This window comes from Gracilinanus agilis, chromosome 4 (assembly GCF_016433145.1).
Source record: "Gracilinanus agilis isolate LMUSP501 chromosome 4, AgileGrace, whole genome shotgun sequence".
Classification (NCBI taxonomy): Eukaryota; Metazoa; Chordata; class Mammalia; order Didelphimorphia; family Didelphidae; genus Gracilinanus; species Gracilinanus agilis.
Window position 1 is genome coordinate 33,420,180 of NC_058133.1, and position 19,818 is coordinate 33,439,997.

Consider the following 19,818-nt stretch of genomic DNA (forward strand, 5'->3'; position numbering starts at 1 on the left):
GAAGAAGAAGAAGAAGAAGAAGAAGAAGAAGAAGAAGAAGAAGAAGAAGAAGAAGAAGAAGAAGAAGAAGAAGAAGGTGGTAGAGGTGGAGGAGGAGGAGGAAGAAGAGGAGGAGGAGAAGGAGAAGGAGAAGAAAACCTGAAGTTCCCATGCTTTGAGGATGAAAACAAGCCTGGAGAAGCTCTCAGGCTTCTTGAGTGCCCAGCACTCCTCTGGAATAACTGAGGCCATTGAGTAGTAAGTAGCATCTGAAGGCTGCAAGTTGGCTCTGACCAGCAAGGCCAGACCCCTGATCTGGACCCCAGCCTGCACCCATCCCCACCTCCTGGGGCGGAGCTGCTGGGCATAGATAAAGTCCAGTGAGCAAAGGGCACTTGTTGGGTGTCCAGGCCAAGCTCCTGCTCCAAGGACAGCAGCGGAGGAAAGCGGAGGCCACAGGGAACCAGGTACAGTATCTGCTCTGTCCTGCTCTGCGTGCTGGGGAGATCGGCCGGGCTTGGGGGGACATGATCTGGGGGGACGATCTTTCAGGGTTCGCAAACTCTCCCCAATTTCAGGGTCCATGGGTCCCGCTGGGGTGAACACCCGGGACCCCAGATTTCCAGCTCCAGGGGCCTTAGAGCCTTAGAGACCCCTCATTTATCAGAGAAAGAAAATGAGGCCCCACGGTCACGAGTAGGGCTGAGATTTGAATCCAGGGGTTCGGATTCTAAATCCATACCTTTTTCACCCAAATCTGGAAAGACTGAAGATATATTGGTCTTCTGGGAAAAGGGGGGGGGTGAGAAGTCAAGAAAATCTGGGGTAAAATAAGTGATATTAAGCCTATTTTTGTATGGAAAAAAATCAGTATTACCGATCTGTACACAAGAGAATATTTAGTGTTGGGGCAGAGGGGGGGACCGTGCTGCCAGAGTCCCCCTACCCATCTGGAGATCCCAGGACCCCACCCCCGGGAGCCCTGAAACCCAATTTGGTCCATGTTCCTGTGGGGGTGGGAATGAGGGGCAGGCGTGTACGTGAGGCATGTACTGCCTCCTGACCTTGGGTTATATGGGGCTGGGAGATAAGGATTCTGGGGTCCATTACTGCCTCAAGCCTGGCTACAAGGCCCTGGTCACCAAGGATGTCAGGACTGGAAGGGAAATGGAGCCTAAACACCACCCTGACCCCCACCCGCCACCCCTCCTCACAGAAGAGGCCCAGAGGAGAGAGAATAGCCCAAAGTCATTCAGGCAGGGAGGATTAGAACCCAGGGCATGGCTGGTATTCCTATTTGGTAATCTCCTCACCAGCACTGGAGGGCCTTTGGGCCTGCAGTCTTGGAAGGGGGCCGGGGTGTCCAGACCTAGGCCTGGGGTTGGAATTCTTTATCATGGAACCTGGAGCCCTAAAGGACCTTGGGGTGGGGATGGGAGCCAGGGAGGGGCCTAGGAGGAGGCCTGGGGCTTCTTTTCTGTTTGTCAGACTCCTGGGGGAGGTGGGGACGGAGGAAGCTGGGGACAGTCTGAACAAAGTCCTTTGTGGAGGAGGCAGCAGCGGCAGGAGGCCTTCCCCCGCCAAGGACACAGGATGACACAGCAGCTCAGGGGGAGGATGGGCTGGGCTGGCCTGGGTCAGAAGAGCCCCAGGCCTGCATCTCGCCTCTCACACCACTGAGCTAGGCCTTGTGGGAGGGGGAGGCCTCCCTTCTTCCAGCCTCAGTTTCCCCCTTGATGCTATGAGGCCACCCCTTGAAGTGGCCAGTTCTCGATGAGCCCATCCTCCCTTTTCCGAGGCCAGGGTTCCCTTTCGAAGGAGCCTCCTCTCGACTGCCCCATCAGTCTCCACTGACTGAGCCAAAATCCACGGGGAACTCAGGGTCCTGAGGGGAGCAGGAGGAGGCAGCCGAGCGTGAGCCTGGGGGCCGGGAAAGATGCCGGTGGCATCAAAAGAAACTGGGAAGAGGAGAAGAGGAGAGGGTTGGGGAGAAAGAGAGCGGAGTTCTGTTTGGGATGTAAAAAACTTTTCCTTACTCTACTGTGTATTGGCTCCAAGGCAGAAGAGCCATAAGGGTTAGGCCATGGGGGTGAAGTGACTTGCCCAGGGTCACACAGCTGGGAAGTGTCTGAGGCCAGATTTGAACCCAGGACCTCCTGACTCTCCATCCACTGAGCCACCTCCGTGCCCCCACCTGGGGAAGATCTAAATCAAAATGTCTCTGGGTGTTGTGGGAATGAAGCTCAGGACAGAGTCTGGGGCTGGAGGCATAGATCCGGGAATTATCTCTGGTTGCTGGGGAGGTCACTAAAAAACAAGAGAGGGAGACTAGGGGGCCCAGAACAGAGCTGCCTGTGGTTAGTGAAGACCCAGCAAAGGAGCCTGAGAAGGAGCAGCCAAACAGGGAGAAGGAAAACCAAGAGAGAATGAGCTCCAAAAACCCAGAGAGGAGAGAGCATCAGGAGGAAAGGGTGATGATGGCCAGAGAGGAGCAAAAAAAGAAATGAGGAGGGGCAGCTGGGTGGCTCAGTGGACAGAGGACCAGGCCTAGAGCCCAGAGGTCCTGGGTTCAATTCTGGCCTCAGACACTTCCTAACTGTGTGACCCTGGGCAAGTCACTTGACCCCCATTGCCCACCCTTACTACTCTTCTGCCTTGGAACCAATACACAGTATTGACTCCAAGATGGAAGGTGAAGGCAAAAAAAAAAAAAAAAAAAAAAAAAGACAAAGTAGGACTTTAAAATAATAACAGGGGGCAGCTGGGTAGCTCAGTGGATTGAGAGTCAGACCTAGAGACGGGAGGTCCTGGGTTCAAATCTGGCCTCAGACACTTCCCAGCTGTGTGACCCTGGGCAAGTCACTTGACCCCCATTGCCCACCCTTACTTACCACTCTTCTTCTTCTGCCTTGGAGCCAATACACAGAAGTTAAGGGTTTAAAAAAATATATAAAAAATAATAATAATAGCTACCATTTACATAGAGTTTACACATTATCCCATTTGCCTACTCTGAGAGATAGATGTGATCATTAACCCATTTCACAGATGAGAAAAGACTGGGACTGAGAAAGATGGTGTGATTTGTACAGAGTCAGTCCGAGTGTTGGAGGTGGGATTTAAACTCGGGCCTTGATCGCTGCAAGTTTAGTGCTCTGCCCACCAGGCTGCCTGGCCGCTTCCTCATCTAAGCAGAGAAGGCCCCCAATATTCCAAACAGATAAAGGGAGAGAAACCTGGGCCTGCCTGGGAGGGGCTGCCGTTCTCCTGCCGGTGACAGCCTGTGGCCTTGGAAGTTAAAGAAAAATTATTTGAGGAGGGAGAAAAAGACCAAGTGATGGCCTCCGGCCTGCGACAAATCCCTCATCTGCTCTGCATGCCTTGGTTTCCTCGTTTGCCAAATGGGGACAAGGCTGACATCTCCTTCCCGGAGTCCCTGTGAGGGTGGAACGAGAGAATGTGTGTAAAGGCCGCTATAACTACCAGGGAAGGCTGCGACCTCCGGCCTGGAGCTTCACAAATCCTCCCTGTTCCGGCCTCCACATCCTGCCCACGATGGCCTATTTCAGCCTCTTCCACCTCGGGGCTTGGCTGGTTCATCTTGTGCCAAGCCAGCCTGACTCAGCCGCTGCCTCCTCCGCTGCCCAGGCGGACGGGCACGTGCCAGCCTGCTTTCCCTTTCTTCCTCGTCCTTCCTCTCTCTTGTCCTTCTCTTCTCCTCCAATTTATTTTTTTAAGGCCTGCCCGTACGGAATAGAGGCTTGTCCTCGTGCGACATGCTTTTTCCTTCTGGCCGTGGGTGGAAATGCTGCCCGGACCTGACGTTGGCGAAGTTCTGAATAAAGATAAATGAATGGCTGGTGGTGGAGAGCTGGGACAAAACTGTGAGGGAGAATCCCCGGCTCAGAGGCAAGAGGGCCAACGGGCCTTAGCCACCTCCAGGCGCAAACCCCCTTGTTTTACAGAGGAGGATACTGAGGCTAGAGAAGGGGAGGGCCTTGTAAGGAGTAGATTTGGTCCTAGAATGGGGCCTCAGACTCCAGCGCCAGCCCAGCTTCTATTTCTATCCAAGGGCCCCCACAACATCTGAGCCTCAGTTTCCCCATCTGCATGAAGAGAGGCCTGGACAACAGATACCTCCTCCATTCAAATCAACAACCCTACGATCCAGCCCCCTGTCTCTACTCAGGTGGCCGGATCCTGGAGGTCCCTGGAGCTCAGAGTGAGAGGCAGGAGGGCCAGGATCCTGCCAGGTTCTGAGGAAGATCCCTCTGACTGCTGAATGGAGGATGGAGGGGGACGGGAAGGCCAAATGGTAACTCCTCTGGCTGCCTGACCTCTTCTTCCCTCTCCAGACTTCCATATTATTATATTATACAAATAGCATATATATATATATATAAAGAAAATTCTTGTCTCCACGCTGCATAGTCATGCCAAACAGTTCTTCCTGCTTCTCATACATGAGGCCTCCATCTCCCACCTCTTTACTTTTGCCCTGATTGACCCCTTCCCTGGGATGCTCTCCTTCCTCTTGGTCTCTCAAAGGTGCCCGTCACCTTCCATGCCACCTTCTCTCCCATCCCCTTCATTGCCCCCTCCTTCTCCTTCCTCCTTCCCCTGCCTTCTCCTCCTCCCTCCTTCTTTCTCTTCCTCTCTCTTTCTCCTCCTCTCTCCTCCTCCTTTCTCTTTCTCTTCCTCTCTCTTCATCCTCTTTCTCTTCCTCTCCCCTCATCCTCTCTCTTTCTCCTCTTTCCTTCTTTCTCTTCTCTCTTTCTCCTCTCTCCTTCTTTCTCCTCCTCTCTCTTTCTCCTCCTCTCTCTTTCTCCTCCTCTCTCTTTCTCCTCCTCTCTCCTCATCCTCTCTCTCCTCTCTCCTTCTTTCTCTTCCTCTCTTCTCCTCCTCTCTCCATCCTTCTTCCCTCTTCCTCTCCCCTCCTTTGCCTCTGCCTCCCCCTTGTTCCCTTGGCAGTTGGGATTCTATCCCTCAAAGCCAGAGAGAACAAGGACATCAGGGGAGCTTGGCTTAGGGACACAGAGACCTTTGTCCTCTCACAATCTCACATTGTGAGGCTCTGGGCCTGCCCCGATGCCAGGCAAGAGGGACCGAGATGTGAAATTCCTCCTGGTGGGTGTCTGGACGGGTTGGCCAAGGCCTCTCCATCTTCTTCCTCCCCATTGCCCCCCACAACCTACTGCGGGAAGGTGCCTGTGCTCCCAAGACTGAGTCAGGCAACATGGCCTTAGGGCTGCTCAGCCTCATGCTAGGGCCTGGGGCAGTCAAGGAATTGGTGGCCCCCCAATCTGAGTGCATTAAGGCAGAGAGGAGTCAATGCTGCTAAGTGGGAAAAGCCCTAGACTAGAGGGTCAAGGGACCTGAATTCTAATGCTGCCGGTCACTGCCTCTATGACGCTGGGCCTCCCTTTACCCTCTGTAAAATGAAGGCCATATTCCACCACCTCTCAAGTCTCTTCTAACTCCAAGGCCTGTTTTATTCTCCTGGGGAGGACCTAGCGTTCTGTCTGGAGTTAGAGGCAGCCTTAGAAACCAATTCTGGCTCTCTCAACTTACAGATAAGGAAACTGAGGCCCATCATGGGGAGAAAACCTATGTGAAGTCAGGAAGAAAAGCATCATTTCAGCCTAGATCCTTGGGCTCCACATTCCCACGATGCTGCCCTCCCAGAGAACAGAAGTTTCTTAAGGGCAGGCCCCGAGTTCTTTCTCTTTTTTTCTTTTAAATCCTCCTCTTCTATCTTAGAATCAATCTTGAGTATTGGTTCCAGGGCAGAAGAATAGTAAGGGCTAGGTAACAGGGGTTAAGTGACTTGTCCAGAGTCACACAGCTAGGAAGTATCTGAGGTCAAATTTGAACCCAGGATCTCCAATCTCTAAGGCTGACTCTCCATCCACTGAGCCACCCAGCTGTTCCCTAAGTTATTTCTTAATCTTTGTCTCCCTAATGCCTAACACAGACAATGCCTTGAATGCAGTAGGTGCTTAATAGCCTTTTTTGAAGATATAAATGAATGAGTGAGTAAGTGAGTGAGTGAGGACAAAGAGAGGCTGCCTCTATGCCCGTCTCTCCTGACATCCGCCACTTTTGTTCTCCAGGCAGCTGGCAGGATGGGTCCGCCAGGCCTCCCGCTGGCCATCCTGCTCGGGCTGCTGGGGGCTTCCCTGGCCTTTGAGAACAAGACGAGGTTCTGCCAACCGGCTCCGATGTGGCAAGTGGACGGAGGCAGAGCCCCCATGGAGGAAGCCCGGGGCAATGTGACAGTGGTGGCCCTCCTGAAGGCCAGCTGACACTTCTGTCTCAAGCAAGCTGCCAGGTATCGGGCATGACAGGGATGGTTTCAAGGGTGGGATGGGACAAAACGCAGCAGCTCCAGGAGCCAAGGGGCCCAGGCTGGCCCAACGGGCTCCAAGAGAGCCAGACTAATGGTCAACTGAAACTGGGTCAAAACGCTCCAGCTCATCCTTATGAGCCATTGGGCGATGGCACAAAGCTCATTTTGAGCCTCAGTTTCCCCATATCACAGATGCTTATAGTTGGAAAGGACCTCAGCAGGAATGAGAGCCTGCCCCCTCCCTATCCCAGAAACAAATGGGCCTTATTAGGGCAGCCTCTACTTGCAGACCTACAAGGATGGGGAGCTTACCACCTCTCAAAGTAGCCCATCCTACTCAGGGCCAGTTCTCTCTGCTAGGAAACTTTTCTAGACACCCAACTTCAGTCTGCTTCTCCCTTGGCTCCTGGTCTTGCCCTCTGAGGCTAAGCAGGACAAGGCTGGCCCCTCCTCCACAGGATGGCATCTCGAGCCCTTGAAGACGGGTATCCGCTGGGGAAGAGGGATCCTCCCTGAATCTTCTTGTTTCCAGGCCAAATGTCCCAGGTCCTTCCCTTGAGCTTCCCATGGCATGAACTCCAGGCCCTTCCCCATCTGCCTGCCCTCCTCTGGACTCTCTCCAGCTCACAGCCTTACTCTCACCTCCTCTGTCCTTCTGAATGGAGCCCCAGACATCATGAGTTTTTGCCTGCCTTAACACACTATTGTTTGGGGGCAGCTAGGTGGCTCTGTGGATAGAGCACCAGATCTGAAATAGGAAGTCCTGGGTTCAAATCTGATCTCAGATACTTCTCAGCTATGTGACCCTGGGTAAATCACTTAACCCAATTGCATAGCCCTTACTGCTCTTGGTACTCAGATTCAGTATCAATTCTAAATCAGAAGTGAAGGGCTTAAAAATAACCCTAAACCCCAAATCATACACTTATATGAATGAGGCTGTGGTCCACCAGGACCACCAGATTTCTTCCAGACAGGTTGCCATTCATCCCATCCTGTCTCCCACTAGCCTAGACTTAGAAAGGTGTTTTTTGAACCCAACCTTATGACACTGGTCCCACTGAATTTTATCTCCTACCACTTCATGGGAGGCCGGGGTGAAGCAAGAGCCAGTGAGAGATGGGAAAAGGGTGAAGGGGAGGAGGAAGCTCTTGGGGAATGGCTTCAAGTCTCTCAGAAAAATAAATGGGAGGCCAGGTTCTCCACTAACCCAAGTCTGGCACTCGATCTCCCAGAAGGGAGTCGTGTGGAAAACACTTGGCAGCCAGCACTTGGGCACGGCAGGAACAGGGCCCCGGCTTTCACGAGGCCTCCTGGCAGTTCTGAGCTGAGCCGCCCTCAGTGCCTTCCCCTTCCTGGGCCAGCCCCCACGAGCGCCCTACTTTCTGGGCCTCTGTTCCTTGCCTGTTCCCAGGCCCAAGCCAACAGTGGGTTTATTCAGTGAGAGAGGAAAGGGGGAGGAAGAAGAGTGGGCGTAGGGAACCTGACCCAGAAACGGGATCTTTCTGAAAAGTAAACCCTTCCTTCACTCAAGGGGTCAAACGGACTCCTAGCTTGAGGCCCTTCCATCCAGCTGCTTCCTCTGCCTCCTCGCAGACTTCCAAGGAGGCTCAGAAATCGTCGAGGCAAGCCACACACGCACAACCCCCCAAGATCCTTTTAAGAGGAGAAAATGGCGGCCTTGTCCAAGGACTCAAAGGAAAACCAAGGCAGGGCTGGGCCTTGGCTCCTTTTCTCAGCACTCTCCTGCCGGCAGAGGCTCTGAGGTCAAGGGGGAAAGGAGGCCCCCCGAGGCTCAGCTCACCCGTCCCTCCCTTTTCCTCCTCAGCATGGGCAGCTTGCAGGAGCGCCTGGCCCGGTTGGGCGCTGCCGACGTCCGTTTTATCATAGTCAATGAGAAGTCGCCTCAGTCCCTGGCCCTGCACGGGGAGCTGGAACGCCATGCCCCGCCAGGCATCCCTGTCTACGGCCAACCAGGGCCTGGCCCTGACATCTGGAGCATCCTCAGCGGGGCCAAGGATGACTTCCTTGTCTATGACAGGTGAGACCCCGCGGCGAGGGCCAGAGAGGGCGGCCAGAGATCCTGAGCGCATCGGGGGGAATCAGGCAGCCCAAGGCCATCCTGAGCCTCTTGGGGCCGGGTTGTCTGATGCCCAAACATCCCGCCACTGAGCTCTTCCTGGGGGCGCCTTTCTTCCATCTGGGCTGGCTGGATTTCCTCCTCCCCGGGGTTGCCAGGCCTCTCCTCCCTCCCTTTCCTTGACTTGGCGGAGCTGCCCCACATCCCGTGGATCGGCTGACTGATGCACAAGAAGGGCGCAGCCTCCTGATCCGCCGGCCCGGCCGCCGGCTTCTCCCTGTGCCCCACTATATAGGGCCGTGAGAAGGATGTAGAAAGACTCAGAGTCGGCAGCCGACCGAAGTTCTGAGGCAGCATGAATTTCCCGGCCTTGGGGGTGGGGGTGGGGGCAATCGAGCCTTGAGAAGGGAGGGGGCGACTTCCCCAAGAGGTGGGCATAGTCAGGGGGCCCCAGGAGGCCCTCAGAGCCTCCTAATCCCACCCCTCCTTTTGTGAATGAGGAAACAGGCCCAGGGAGACCCAGGGACTGTCTAAAGTCAAATGGCAGGAGCAGGGCCAGGGGTGGGATTCAGATTCAGGCCCTGGAACCCCGAGCCCAGCACGCTCCCCACCTCAGGCGGGCTGCTCCCCCACCTCTGTCTGTCCTCACAGGTGTGGCCGCCTGACCTTCCACATCCGGCTGCCCTTTAGCTTCCTGCACTTCCCCTACGTGGAGTCGGCCATTCGTTTCACCCACCGGCACGATAGTTGTGGAAACTGTTCTTTCTACCCTGCCCAGGTGAGACCCCGGAAAGGGCATGGTTGGCGGGCAGCCACGGGCATCCAGGCCTGGTGGCCTGAGAAGCATCAGGCATCCTCATCAGTCGTCCCATCAGACGGCTTTATTTCCTAAATGGGCAAAGGACCAGGGACTTACCCAAGGTCACACAGACAGAGAGTAACCGAGTGAAAAGAGACTCCCCACCTTCCCTCCCCTGCTGAGCACTCAGAGCCCCCATACGGTCTCCCTGAGCTATCGAGGCTCAAGTCTCCTACATGGGGTGAGCTTGCCCGGCCTGGACCGTAGGATCTGCCCATCCTTCAGTGCCTACCTGGAACCTCTTCCTCAGGGGTCTCCCCTTCAGCTCTGTGGAGGGTATCCTGAGGTGAACCCTTTGTTCAGAGCCTGGGGCTGGCTCAGGCTGTCCTGGAGAAGGCGGCCTGCCTACAGGCAGCTTATGAGTAAATCCTCAGCGCCAGCTGGCTGCCCTAAGCTGGACACGTGGAGCCACCTTCTCCCACACTGGCCAGCACGACCACCCAGAGTGCTAGGGCAGAGGCGTCCTCGGCTCGAGGGGAGCCCACAGGAGCAGCCCCAGCAGCGAGCGACCAGGAGGCAGCCACCAGGGAGCCCCCACACCCACCCCATTGCAGCTGGGGCAGTTTGTGATTTGGAATCTTGTCCTCTTCCGCCTGTGGGGTCTGAGGAGCGCCTCAGGGGTGCTCTGGGGATGACCAGGGACATTTCTCCTCATGCTTAGCCTTGCAGAGAAAAGGGAGATGGGGGTAATCCCGAACCCAGGGCCGCACTCCCCGAGTACCCATGGCGATAGAAGCTAGCTCCAAAACGGAGTCACACGTAGCAAGAGAGGGAAGACAAGGGACCCCCTTCCCCTCGGACGCCCCAGGGAGCTGGTAGACTGGCTCGGCCCCAACTTTGGGGCCTTCTTACAGGCTCCCCCACCCCAACCCCATCATCCACTTTCTAGTCCAAGCTGTCTAGCAGGGATGTGTGAAGTCAGGGAGTGTCACCCTCTGGTTTCCTCTCTAGGTGAACAGCACGGACGAGGAGAAGGTGGCGTCCACTCAGTCCCCTGGCCTAGAAGGCCAAGGGCAGGAGCCCCTGGGTGAGAAGCCCAGCAGCCACAGGCTGACTCTGTGGTCAAGCGCCCTTCGCACTGCCCACCCCCGTGATCCTGTCCAGGGCCACAGCGAGAAGCCATCCCTCAGCCTTCCTCCACACAGCCTAGAGCCATCCCGCGACGAAGAGGCCACTGGATAACCCTCGAATGGCCGCGGTCCCCGCCAGGTCCCCACCCTCCAGGCCGGCCCCAAGAGGGCCCCCCGACCCCATCCCCAACCTCATCTCCTGTCCAGCCGGCTCCTGTGTCAGAGGGGAGGAACTGAGGAGTCCCCGGGGCCATGATGGAGCCAGGAGGCCCTCAGCCCTATCTGTGTCCATCCGGGTTGTGGTCCACTTGCCTGTGGTGCTGGGCCATGCCCACTGCCCTTCCCTCCCTCAATTAATGATGCCCACAGTGAAACCCAGAGAACTGGTCATTGTGGGCTGATGCCACACAGAGAGGAGGGAGGAGGAGGAGGCTCCATTGTCCATACCCAGGCATGACTGTGAGCCCAGATGACCCACCACCAAGCTGGCCCTCAGAGGGGGTGGGAGGCTCGAGGAAGTGACCAATAAACTTCTCTCTCCTGAGCCACCTCCCCAGCCTGCTTGAGGGTTTTCCGGGTATGAAGGTGATGGCAGGCTGCATGCGGGGCAGGGAGGGAGGCCGGAGCTCTACGACACTGGCAGGGCTGTGTGTGAGGGGGCACTTGGGGAGAGGGCAGCCAGCCTGGGCGTCGGAGAACAGGACTCCCAGCGGAGAGAGTCTGGGGAGTGTCTCCCCTCTACCATGGACCAGCCAGACCCTGGGGATGCAGAAACAAAACACCCCAGTTCCAGCCCTGCTGGAGCTTACATTCCCCTGAAGGATACAGTCTTTAAATGGAGATACCATGTAATCCAAGGGAGGTCACACCACAAGGAAGGGGAGGACTTCCTGGAGGAGGTGGGCCTGACCTGAATCTGGAAGGAACCAGGGATTCAAAGAGGCAGGGAAGAGCGAGGCCAAGTCCTGGAAGGAGGATAGGCCAGCTTGGCTGTGTGGTAGCAAAGGGCTGCTCCAAGCAGGGTCCTGCCAAGCCAAAACTGTGCACAGGACTTCCAAGGCATTAAAAAATAAAAAATACTTCACTTGAGTCTTAGAAGTGATACTGTGTATTGGTTCTAAGGCAGAAGAGTGGTCAGGGCTAGGCCATGGGGTTAAGTGACTTGCCTAGGGTCCCACTGCTAGGAAGGGTCAGGGGCCAGATTTGAGCCCAGGATTTCGTCTCTTAGCCTTGATCTCTCATCACTGCACCACCTCGCTGTGCCAGTCCTGAGACATTTTCATGTCTAATCTGCTCTGCATCAGTAGCTATAAACCATAGAAATAAAAGCTCTTGGCGGGGTCCTAATCATTTTGAAGGAGGTAAAAGCTGGTGTAGGGGGTGAAAAGGAGAAGTGGGAGGGACTCTAAATATGATGCCTCGGACAGAGACTTGGGGGATCCCCAAAGTCTGGGGCGGGGGATAGACATGGAGGAAGATGGAGCGGTCAGAGAAGTTAGTGAGGATGACCCAGCTGGCCACTCAACTCTCATTTTTCAGAGGCCCACAGAGAGGCAGGGGCTTGGATGTGACTGTCCCCTGGGCGACTTGTCGAAGTCCTTGAAGAAACCCTCTAGGGAGGACCCACTGCCAACCTGGGGGGTTTCCTTCCGGGGGGGCTCTGAACCTCTGGGGGTCCCTGGCACTTCGAGCCCAGGATTATCTTGCTAGCATTCCCCACCACATACAGGGTACCTCTTCCTGCTTGTGGAGTCAGTGGGGACCTGGGCTCAAACTGATTGGGTGACCCTGGACAGATCACTTTACTTGGGTGAGACTCTTCTGTAAAATGCGTATCATCCCACCCATAGTGCCCCCTGGAAGGGTAGGGATGTGTGGAGGCTCCAGTGAGGTCCAGTTTGTGTGTGCTCTGTTGTCTTGGATATCATCCGAGATGTGCCCCTCACTCCATGCCCGGTCACCCTATAGCCTGAATCAGCTGGCTGCTCTCCTTCTTGGTTCTCTGCTGTCCTTTGAGGGGTCCTGATTTTCCCAGCCAGGGAAAGAGATCGCTGTGGCCTGTAATGCAAAAGATGCAAGAGAGGCTTTTGCTCTTACAGGAGGCCAACTGAAAACTTCTGGCAGTTAGAAGCCTTAGAATTATGAGAGAAGTCAGTTGGTGCCTGAGGCTTGAACAGAGAGGAAGGACTAACAAGAACTCTGCTTGGCTTTCAGTTTTGTTTTTGGCCTGTGCTTTGTCTCTGGACAATTTGTACTTAGCTAATTTCTCTGGACCTCTCCCTGACCTTCTCCATATTATTCCCCTGTTTCCCTGCCTGTTTTCCCGGGGCTCTGGGAGGCAGGGTGGCTTTTGGGTTTTAGTGAATAGACTTTGTGGGTTTAGTTCCCCCAATAGGCAAGTAGGACATCCTTGAATTCAAACTATCCCTTTAGTATACCCTCTACTTTAAAAGCAGCCAAATAGGGGACAGCTGGGTAGCTCAGTGGAGTGAGAGTCAGGCCTAGAGACAGGAGGTCCTAGGTTCAAACCCGGCCTCAGCCACTTCCCAGCTGTGGGACCCTGGGCAAGTCACTTGACCCCCATTGCCCACCCTTACCAATCTTCCACCTATGAGACAATACACCGAAGTAAGTACAAGGGTTTAAAAAAAAAAATTAAAAAAAAAAAAAAAAGCAGCCAAATATTCCCTGGCTGAGAGAAGCAGGTCCTCTCAGTCTAACCCATTCCTGTGACCCTTCCCCATCTTGAATTTCTCCCTAGCGGCTGTCAGAAACCCCAAACCCCTCTCTCCTTCCTGACCAATCCTGAACATTAATAAATCTCTTTGCTACCTAAGCAAACCCTCTGGAGAATCATTGTGTTGAAGAATTAGGCAAGGGTTGAGGGGGAAGGATTTATTCTCTTTATTTCCTGAGGGAAACTGGAGGCATCCATCTTAAGAGGAAGTAGCTGCCCAACGCTTCCTCCTGAATCCCTTCAGTTTCACTGACAGGGAGGAGTCTTGCAACTCCTCCTTTGAGGACTTGAGAAACTGACAAGCCCTCAAGTCAGATTTCAATCATTTCTGACTGACCTTATTCCCCTTATTCCTTGTGTCGGTAGAAGTACCTTTCCTGCCTGGAAGGGTTCAGCCTATTACCCCCAGTGTCCTCTGTCTCTAGCTTGGGAGTCTAGTCTGTGTTAGCCGCCTCTCCTAAACACCTCACCCTGTACCCTTACCATCCTAATACCGCCTTGTCCATTCCTCCCCAAACTCAGCCTTCCCTTTCATTCCTCTCCTATCACCTCAATCACCTTTTACCCCTCCGTCACTCAGCAACGGAAGCAGAGCACCCCCCAATTTTAGTCTCTCTTTATCCATCTTTAGCCACAGAGCCTACCCGGCTGGGTCAGGATCTCACAGGCCCAGTGAATGATGGGAGGGGAGTGTGGCCCCAGCAGCCTCTGCTGGGCCCAGAAAACTGCTCAGGGCTGGGGAACCCTCTCCTACTTCCAAGGCCTAGAGAGGGCTTCTTGCAGTTCTCCCCAACAGTCCTGACCTCTGGGAAGGCCTTCCCTGTCCCCATTTATCAGAGCTTAGTGCAGAGCAGGAAGGGACTTGCCCCGAATCCAAGGCCAGAGCTCTTGCTTTGCCAGAGTAGCAGAGCTGTTCGACCCCAAAGCCAGTGCTGGGCCCCCACAACAAGGGGCCCCCTTCTGTGGCCTTCTGAGGAGAAATGGGAACTGTCTCTAGAGAATGGAGCCTCAGGGTTGGTCTCTCCCACTCTCAGCTTCTCATGGCCTTCCCTGCTCCAGCTCTCCAACAGCTAAAGGGTCTTAAAGTTCAACTTGAACTCCCCTCCTCCAGGAAGCCTCTCCTGATTGCCCCTTTTCACTGCAATTATCCCGCTCTGACAGCGAGCCCCTCCTGGCATGTTGTCTGAGAGTTCCCCAAGTGTGGATCTAGAGCCCCCTCACACAGCTAATATGTGTCACAGGCTCGCTCTGCTCTCTATCGGAGCATATGTAGCGGGGTGGGGGACACAGCGTGGGATCTGGCAGGGAGCTCCCGGCTCCTCTCCCAGGGCCATGCAACCTCCCATCAGAAGCAGGAATCCCAAAATAACATCCCTTGACCAGCCTCTACCTGAAGACCTCTAGGGATAGGGAGCTCACTACCTACAGAGACAGCCCAGCCAGCTAGCTAGTTAGTGACATGCCTCTGTACCATCACCCCGCTTCCTGTTGGGCTCTCTAGAGCCAGCCACCAAGGCTCACGCCTCCTCCCCAGTTGAGCCCTTGGAGATCCTTGAAGACCATTCAAAGATGGGCACTGAGGAATAGTGTGTGTGTCGGGGGAAGCACTGGGTTTGCATTCAGAGGCCCTGGGTTCAAATTATGCCTCTGTTACCCCCTGTCTGATCTTGGGCAGACCCCTTCCATCTCCTGGCCTCAGTTTCCTCATCTGTAAAATGAGATTGAGTTAGATGAGAGGGACCATGAGGCTCCTTCTAGCTCTTAATGAGGCCCCAGGGCCAGGCCTTGGCAGCAGCACCATCTTGTGGCCAAATGTGGATACTCACTGAATGAATGACATTAAGTGCCTGCTCTGTGCTGCCACTAAGCGCTTTACAAACATATTATTTGATCCGCAGAAGTGCTATTATTATCCCCGTTTTACAGATGAGGAAGCTGAGGCAGAGGTTAAGTAGCTTGGCCAAAGTGCATCATCCAATTAATATCAGAGGAAGGATTTGAACCCAGGTCTCCCCAATGTCTCCCAAGCTCATCGAGTCAGGATAAACCTTAGGGATCATGGGGTACAACCCTGCCTCCCCATCATGGAGATGAGGTCCAGGGAGGGACAACACGGCCCCTGCTGTTGGGCAAGTCCATGGCAGATGTTTTCCCGCTCAGGCCAGGTCTTCCCAGAGACCAGGTACTGCCCCTTGTCCAGCCCAGTCCCTGCACCTCCTTCTTGGGGGATAGGGGTCTCCCTCCATATTCCCTGAGCCCTGAACCCCTTCTGGCCCAAAGGGCACTGAGGCGTCCTTGGAGATGCAACTCCTACGAGACCCTGGTGCTTCTCCCCAGTTCTCAGCCTCTCTCCTGCCTGCTATCTCCCTGCAGGGCTGGCCCATGGGCTATTCCCCCTTTGAAGTGGTCAGCCCAGCCCTGCCTGTCCGGTTTGACCCCTGGGTGAGGGTTGGCCGCTCCCCCCGCCCATCCTGTTAATCTTCCTCCTCCAGACTCTGGACCCTCTACAAGAGGCTAGGGCCTGGCTCCCCAGTCCCCCCAGCTCTGCTCCAGGACTGCCCACATGCCACGGCCGGCCTCCTCTCTTTGTCCGTGAGCCCAGCAGGCCCTCGGTGACCTCGGATGGCTGTGGGGCTCAAGGGCCACAGCCCATGGATGAAGGTGGCTCCGTCAGTCTGGCTGGAGGGGCTGAGAGGGGATCCCGAGCCTCCCCCCAGGCACTGGAGTACCAGAGAGGCCCCCAGAAGATCCTTCTCAGTGAGTGTGAACCAGGCCAGGCCACTCTAGACCTCTTTATTCTCTTAAAAATACTCTTACAAACATTCTCCTGTCAGACCCCTGAGACTAGTCCTGGGGTGGGTGGGGTGAGGTGGGGGGCTCATTTGCTCCGCAGCAGGCGAGAGTGCCGGTGCACAGCCTCCACGAAGGCTCCAACATGAGCAGGATCCATATCCGGGTAGAGCCCGTGGCCAAGGTTGGCAATATGCCGCTGGGGCCCGAAGGCAGCCAGCATCTGCTCCACCACTCGCCCAATCTCCTCCTGCAGGATGAGGAGGGAAAGGCATGGAGCTCTCAGAGGTGGGAGGGCAGGGCAAGGGGAGGAAGGGGGACCAGGGTGGCACATACCACAGTCAGACCCTGAGGCGGGCACATGTGCACTGCTCCCTACCTCCCCGACCTTAGAGGCAGAGGGCACAGGGGTCCAGTGTTCCCGTGGGCCCCAGATAAACCCCACTCCCCATTTCTCCTACCTTGGAGGCGTAGAGGGCACAGGGGTCCAGATTGCCCTGGAGGGTCACAGTCTTTCCCACACGTTCCCTGAAACCAGTCAACCAGGATCACCAAAGCCTGTTCCTGAGGGTCCTCCTTCCTCATCCCCCCCAAAACCAAATAGACCCTCACCCTCACCCCCTAACAAATCCATCATACCAGGGAACCTCCCACGGATAGATTTACATATAGGGAAACTGAGGCAAAAGGGGCAATGACTCATTGAAGATCATCCCATCAGTCAGAGGCAGAGCCGAGCCTTGAACCCCTCCCTGAGCCAGGCCCTGGTGACTGAGGTTAAGGCTGCTTCTACTCACCGGGCCAGGGCAGGGTTCACCTTCCAGTCAATTCCAACCACTTCGTACCCAGACTTGGCCAACGCTTCCAAGGCGTAGTGTGCATCCTTAGCAAAGATGATCTGGGCAGGGGACAGGGGGCAGGGGTGAAATCCCTTGACTCCTGCTGGCCTAGGAGTTTTGACTTTGACTCTCCCCTGGCTCCATCCAGTCAAACCCACATGGGTCAAGTCATAGGACCCCAGACCCTTTCTCTCTTTTGCTATCACCCCAAAAGCACTTTGAGACTTAAATCCTTTCCCCACAACAGCCCTGGGAGGTCAAAAGTAAAGGGACTCACACCCCCATTTAACAAAGGGGGAAAAATGAGACCTGGAGAAGGGGTGAGATGTGGCCAAGTTTGATGCCCCACTCTCCTGGGAGCCTTACCAAGGGCACTGGCTCCAGGCCCGCCTCCTGAAGCCCAACCTTGACCCTCTTGGCCACATCACGGATGTAGGGCAGCGCGAACTCCGAGAAGAGTTCAGGACCCAGGTGCCCAGCATGAGACTCAAACAGCTGCAGGGCCTGCGGGAAGAGGAGCAGGTGGGTGAGGCCAAGGGTCAGAGGTCAGAAGCTAAGATCAGGCCAGGCTGTCCCCAGAAGGCCCACCTTCCCAGCCCCTCACCTGGGCCCCTGCGGCCACCTGGCCCACAAGGTAGGGGACGAGGACGTCAGTCAGGAGACCCAGCAGGCGGTGGCTGGCCTCGGGCCACTGGTACAGCCAGCGCTTGGCCTGGGCCATGGTGTTCGAGCCGCCCCCCTCTACCATGTAGGACATCAGTGTCCACGGGGCCCCGGCAAAGCCAATGAGAGGTACCCGCCCAGCCAGCTGGTGACGGGTCAGGGTGATGGCCTGGAACACGTAGCCCAGCTCCTTGTCCACATCCACAGGGGCCTGGAGGCGGTCCAGGTCCTGCTCTTCCCTTAAGGGTGATGAGAAGCTCGGCCCTTTGCCGGGCACCATAGCTACCTGCATGCCCATAGCCTGTGGGGAGGTGGGGAGCTGAGCCTGAGGGCCAGGCCAAGAGGCCCCAAGCCCCCAGAGCCCCCCATCATACCTGGGGCACCACCAGGATGTCAGAGAAGATGATGGCAGCATCGAGGGGGAAGCGTCGAAGAGGCTGTTGGGGCAACACTGGGGTGTGAGTGTCTCTGTGCCCAGGCCAGGGCGCAGAGACATCCCAGGACCAGGACCCATCTTCTCAAAGTAGCAGGCATAAGGGACAAAGCCCTGGCCCCAGAATCAAGAGGACTGACCCTCACATCTAGGAGCAGAAAGACCTTGGACTCTGGGGCTCAGGTTTTTTCTCTATAAAATGGGCACAATACGATGGGTGCTCCCTTGCTCCTTGGCCTCCCTCCCAGATGTGCCCAGCTCCCAGTGGTCTTGCTGGGCAGGCCTTGGAATAGGGTAGCAGCTGCCTAGGGGTACAGGAGTGGGATTTGGGGCTGTGCCCCAGCTCTTATAGGACTGGTTGTTGTCTCTGCTGGGGCTGCAGAGCCAAGCGGGCACCTTCAGGGTCATTGCCTGGCCTTCTAGGGCATCTGAGGGATCTGGGTAGGGGGGAAGGAGGCTGGGCTGGGTTGGGGGCATTGCCAGAGGCCTGTGTGGGGCCTGCCCTCACCTGCAGGGTCAGTTCGCAGCAGGTCTCTGGAGAGCGACAGGTGATGAAGAAGTCCTGGCCAGCCCGGGTCTCCTGGAACTCTGGGTGGGGGAGGGGACGGGATGTAAAGGTGGGAAGCAGAGGAGAAGGAGAAGAGAGGGTGTCCTGCCCCTCCCTCTGCCCCTTCCTTCCACCTCCCAGGCCTCTCACCTTTCAGGTATCGGCCTGCCTGGCGCATGCACCACACAGGTGTATAGTCCGTGGCCTCCCCCCAGGCTGCCCGCAGAAAAGTGTCATTTTGCAGCTTGGGGAAGGTCTGGTGGCGGTCCCCACCTGGGCTAGGATCAGGACTCTGGCTATTGCTCCTGGGGCTACTGTGGCTGCTGCTGGGCGGAGAGAAGGAGAGCCCCACCTCCCTTATCAGTCTAAGCCAGGCTCTGTTCCAGCCCCCACCTCATCCCCAACCCAGCCCTGTCTCCCATCCCCACCCCAGCCCCCTCCCGCCAGGCCGGTCTTCAGGAGCCCCCTACACCCCACCAACTGCCGAGATGGAAGGGGGAAGGGGCTCAGAGCCTGAGAAGAGGGTTCCGGCAGGTAGGAAGATAGGTAGAGCCCCGAATACCGAGATCAGAACATGAGAGAGGGGGGACTGGGGGAGGAGGACAGGGGCCCTGTGTGCCGAGATCAGGGCTATAGTGGGGGTTTTGGGGGTAGGGGCAGGGGGCCCTGAGTGCCAAAATCTAGACACTGGCGGGGGAGAGCTTGGGGGGAGACGGGCAGAGCCTGCAGGAGCTGGAACGCAGAGAATGGCCAGACTCACCTCAGTCCAGTCTCCTCCATCGCGTGGACCCCACTCTTCTCTGCAGGGTCGTGGAGCAGCCCCAGCTTCCCCCGAACGTACCGCCCCCAGCCCTGACCCCGCCCCTGGGCCCGCCCCGACAACAGCCAGGTCCCGCCCCACGCCGCTCCTGGGCGCCGCCATGTTACTGATCACATGAGAAACTGAACTTGGGCCCTCAGGGATCTGGGGCTGTCTGAGCCTGTGCCTGCAGGACCCTTTTACTACCGTAAAGTCCAGAGTAAGGGCGCAGAGAGTCCCAGCTGCGAAGAGGCGAGGACTCTCGGGCTGCCCAGTAGTGGCGGTAGCAGTGGGGAAAGTGAGACTCAGATCTGGGAAACGACCTGCTTAGAGTCATCCAGAAAGCTGTTACCTACCCTCAAGTGTGCTGGAGGACACCACGTAGCCATAGGACCTCAGTTTCCTTATCTGTAAAATAGGGATAATCATAAGCATCTCCCTCACTGGCCTTTTTGTTGGAATCATCAAATGAGCTCAAGTCTAGACAATCATTTCAGATCTGGCTGGGCTCTGCAAACTCACCGGAGCTCTGCAAACTTTGCTCGGCCCATGGATACAGCCCTTTCCTTCCTAGCTTCCCTCAGTGGAAGATTCCATTGCTTTTGTGGACTCAGCCTGTGCCCCCACGGAGTCTGTAGGAGGATTGTAGCCCTTTCCTAGACACATCAGCCCA

At 56.0% G+C, this 19,818-nt stretch overlaps 2 protein-coding genes across 3 annotated transcripts; one reads left to right on the forward strand and one right to left on the reverse strand.

Moving 5' to 3' along the window:
• The first annotated feature begins 385 nt into the window (after positions 1-385).
• On the forward strand, positions 386-10,881 carry LOC123245079 (selenoprotein Pb-like). Its single transcript, XM_044673812.1, has 5 exons — positions 386-446; positions 6,093-6,310; positions 8,157-8,369; positions 9,060-9,186; positions 10,219-10,881. The coding sequence occupies exons 2-5, from the start codon at positions 6,105-6,107 to the stop codon at positions 10,447-10,449; spliced, it is 777 nt and encodes a 258-aa protein (XP_044529747.1). The 5' UTR covers positions 386-446; positions 6,093-6,104; the 3' UTR covers positions 10,450-10,881.
• Positions 10,882-15,853: 4,972 nt separating this feature from the next.
• On the reverse strand, positions 15,854-19,181 carry UROD (uroporphyrinogen decarboxylase). Of its 2 annotated transcripts, none has more exons than XM_044673172.1 (9): positions 19,107-19,181; positions 18,497-18,669; positions 18,308-18,387; positions 17,741-17,803; positions 17,308-17,667; positions 17,070-17,207; positions 16,662-16,762; positions 16,326-16,392; positions 15,854-16,114 (listed from the first exon to the last, which is right to left on the reverse strand). In XM_044673172.1, exons 1-9 carry the CDS (start codon positions 19,124-19,126, stop codon positions 15,953-15,955), a joined length of 1,164 nt encoding a protein of 387 aa, XP_044529107.1. In that variant the 5' UTR covers positions 19,127-19,181; the 3' UTR covers positions 15,854-15,952. The 2 variants fall into 2 exon arrangements, with proteins under 2 accessions (XP_044529107.1, XP_044529108.1); XM_044673173.1 differs by having other exon boundaries at positions 18,497-18,672; positions 19,107-19,126.
• Between the last annotated feature and the right edge of the window lie 637 nt (positions 19,182-19,818).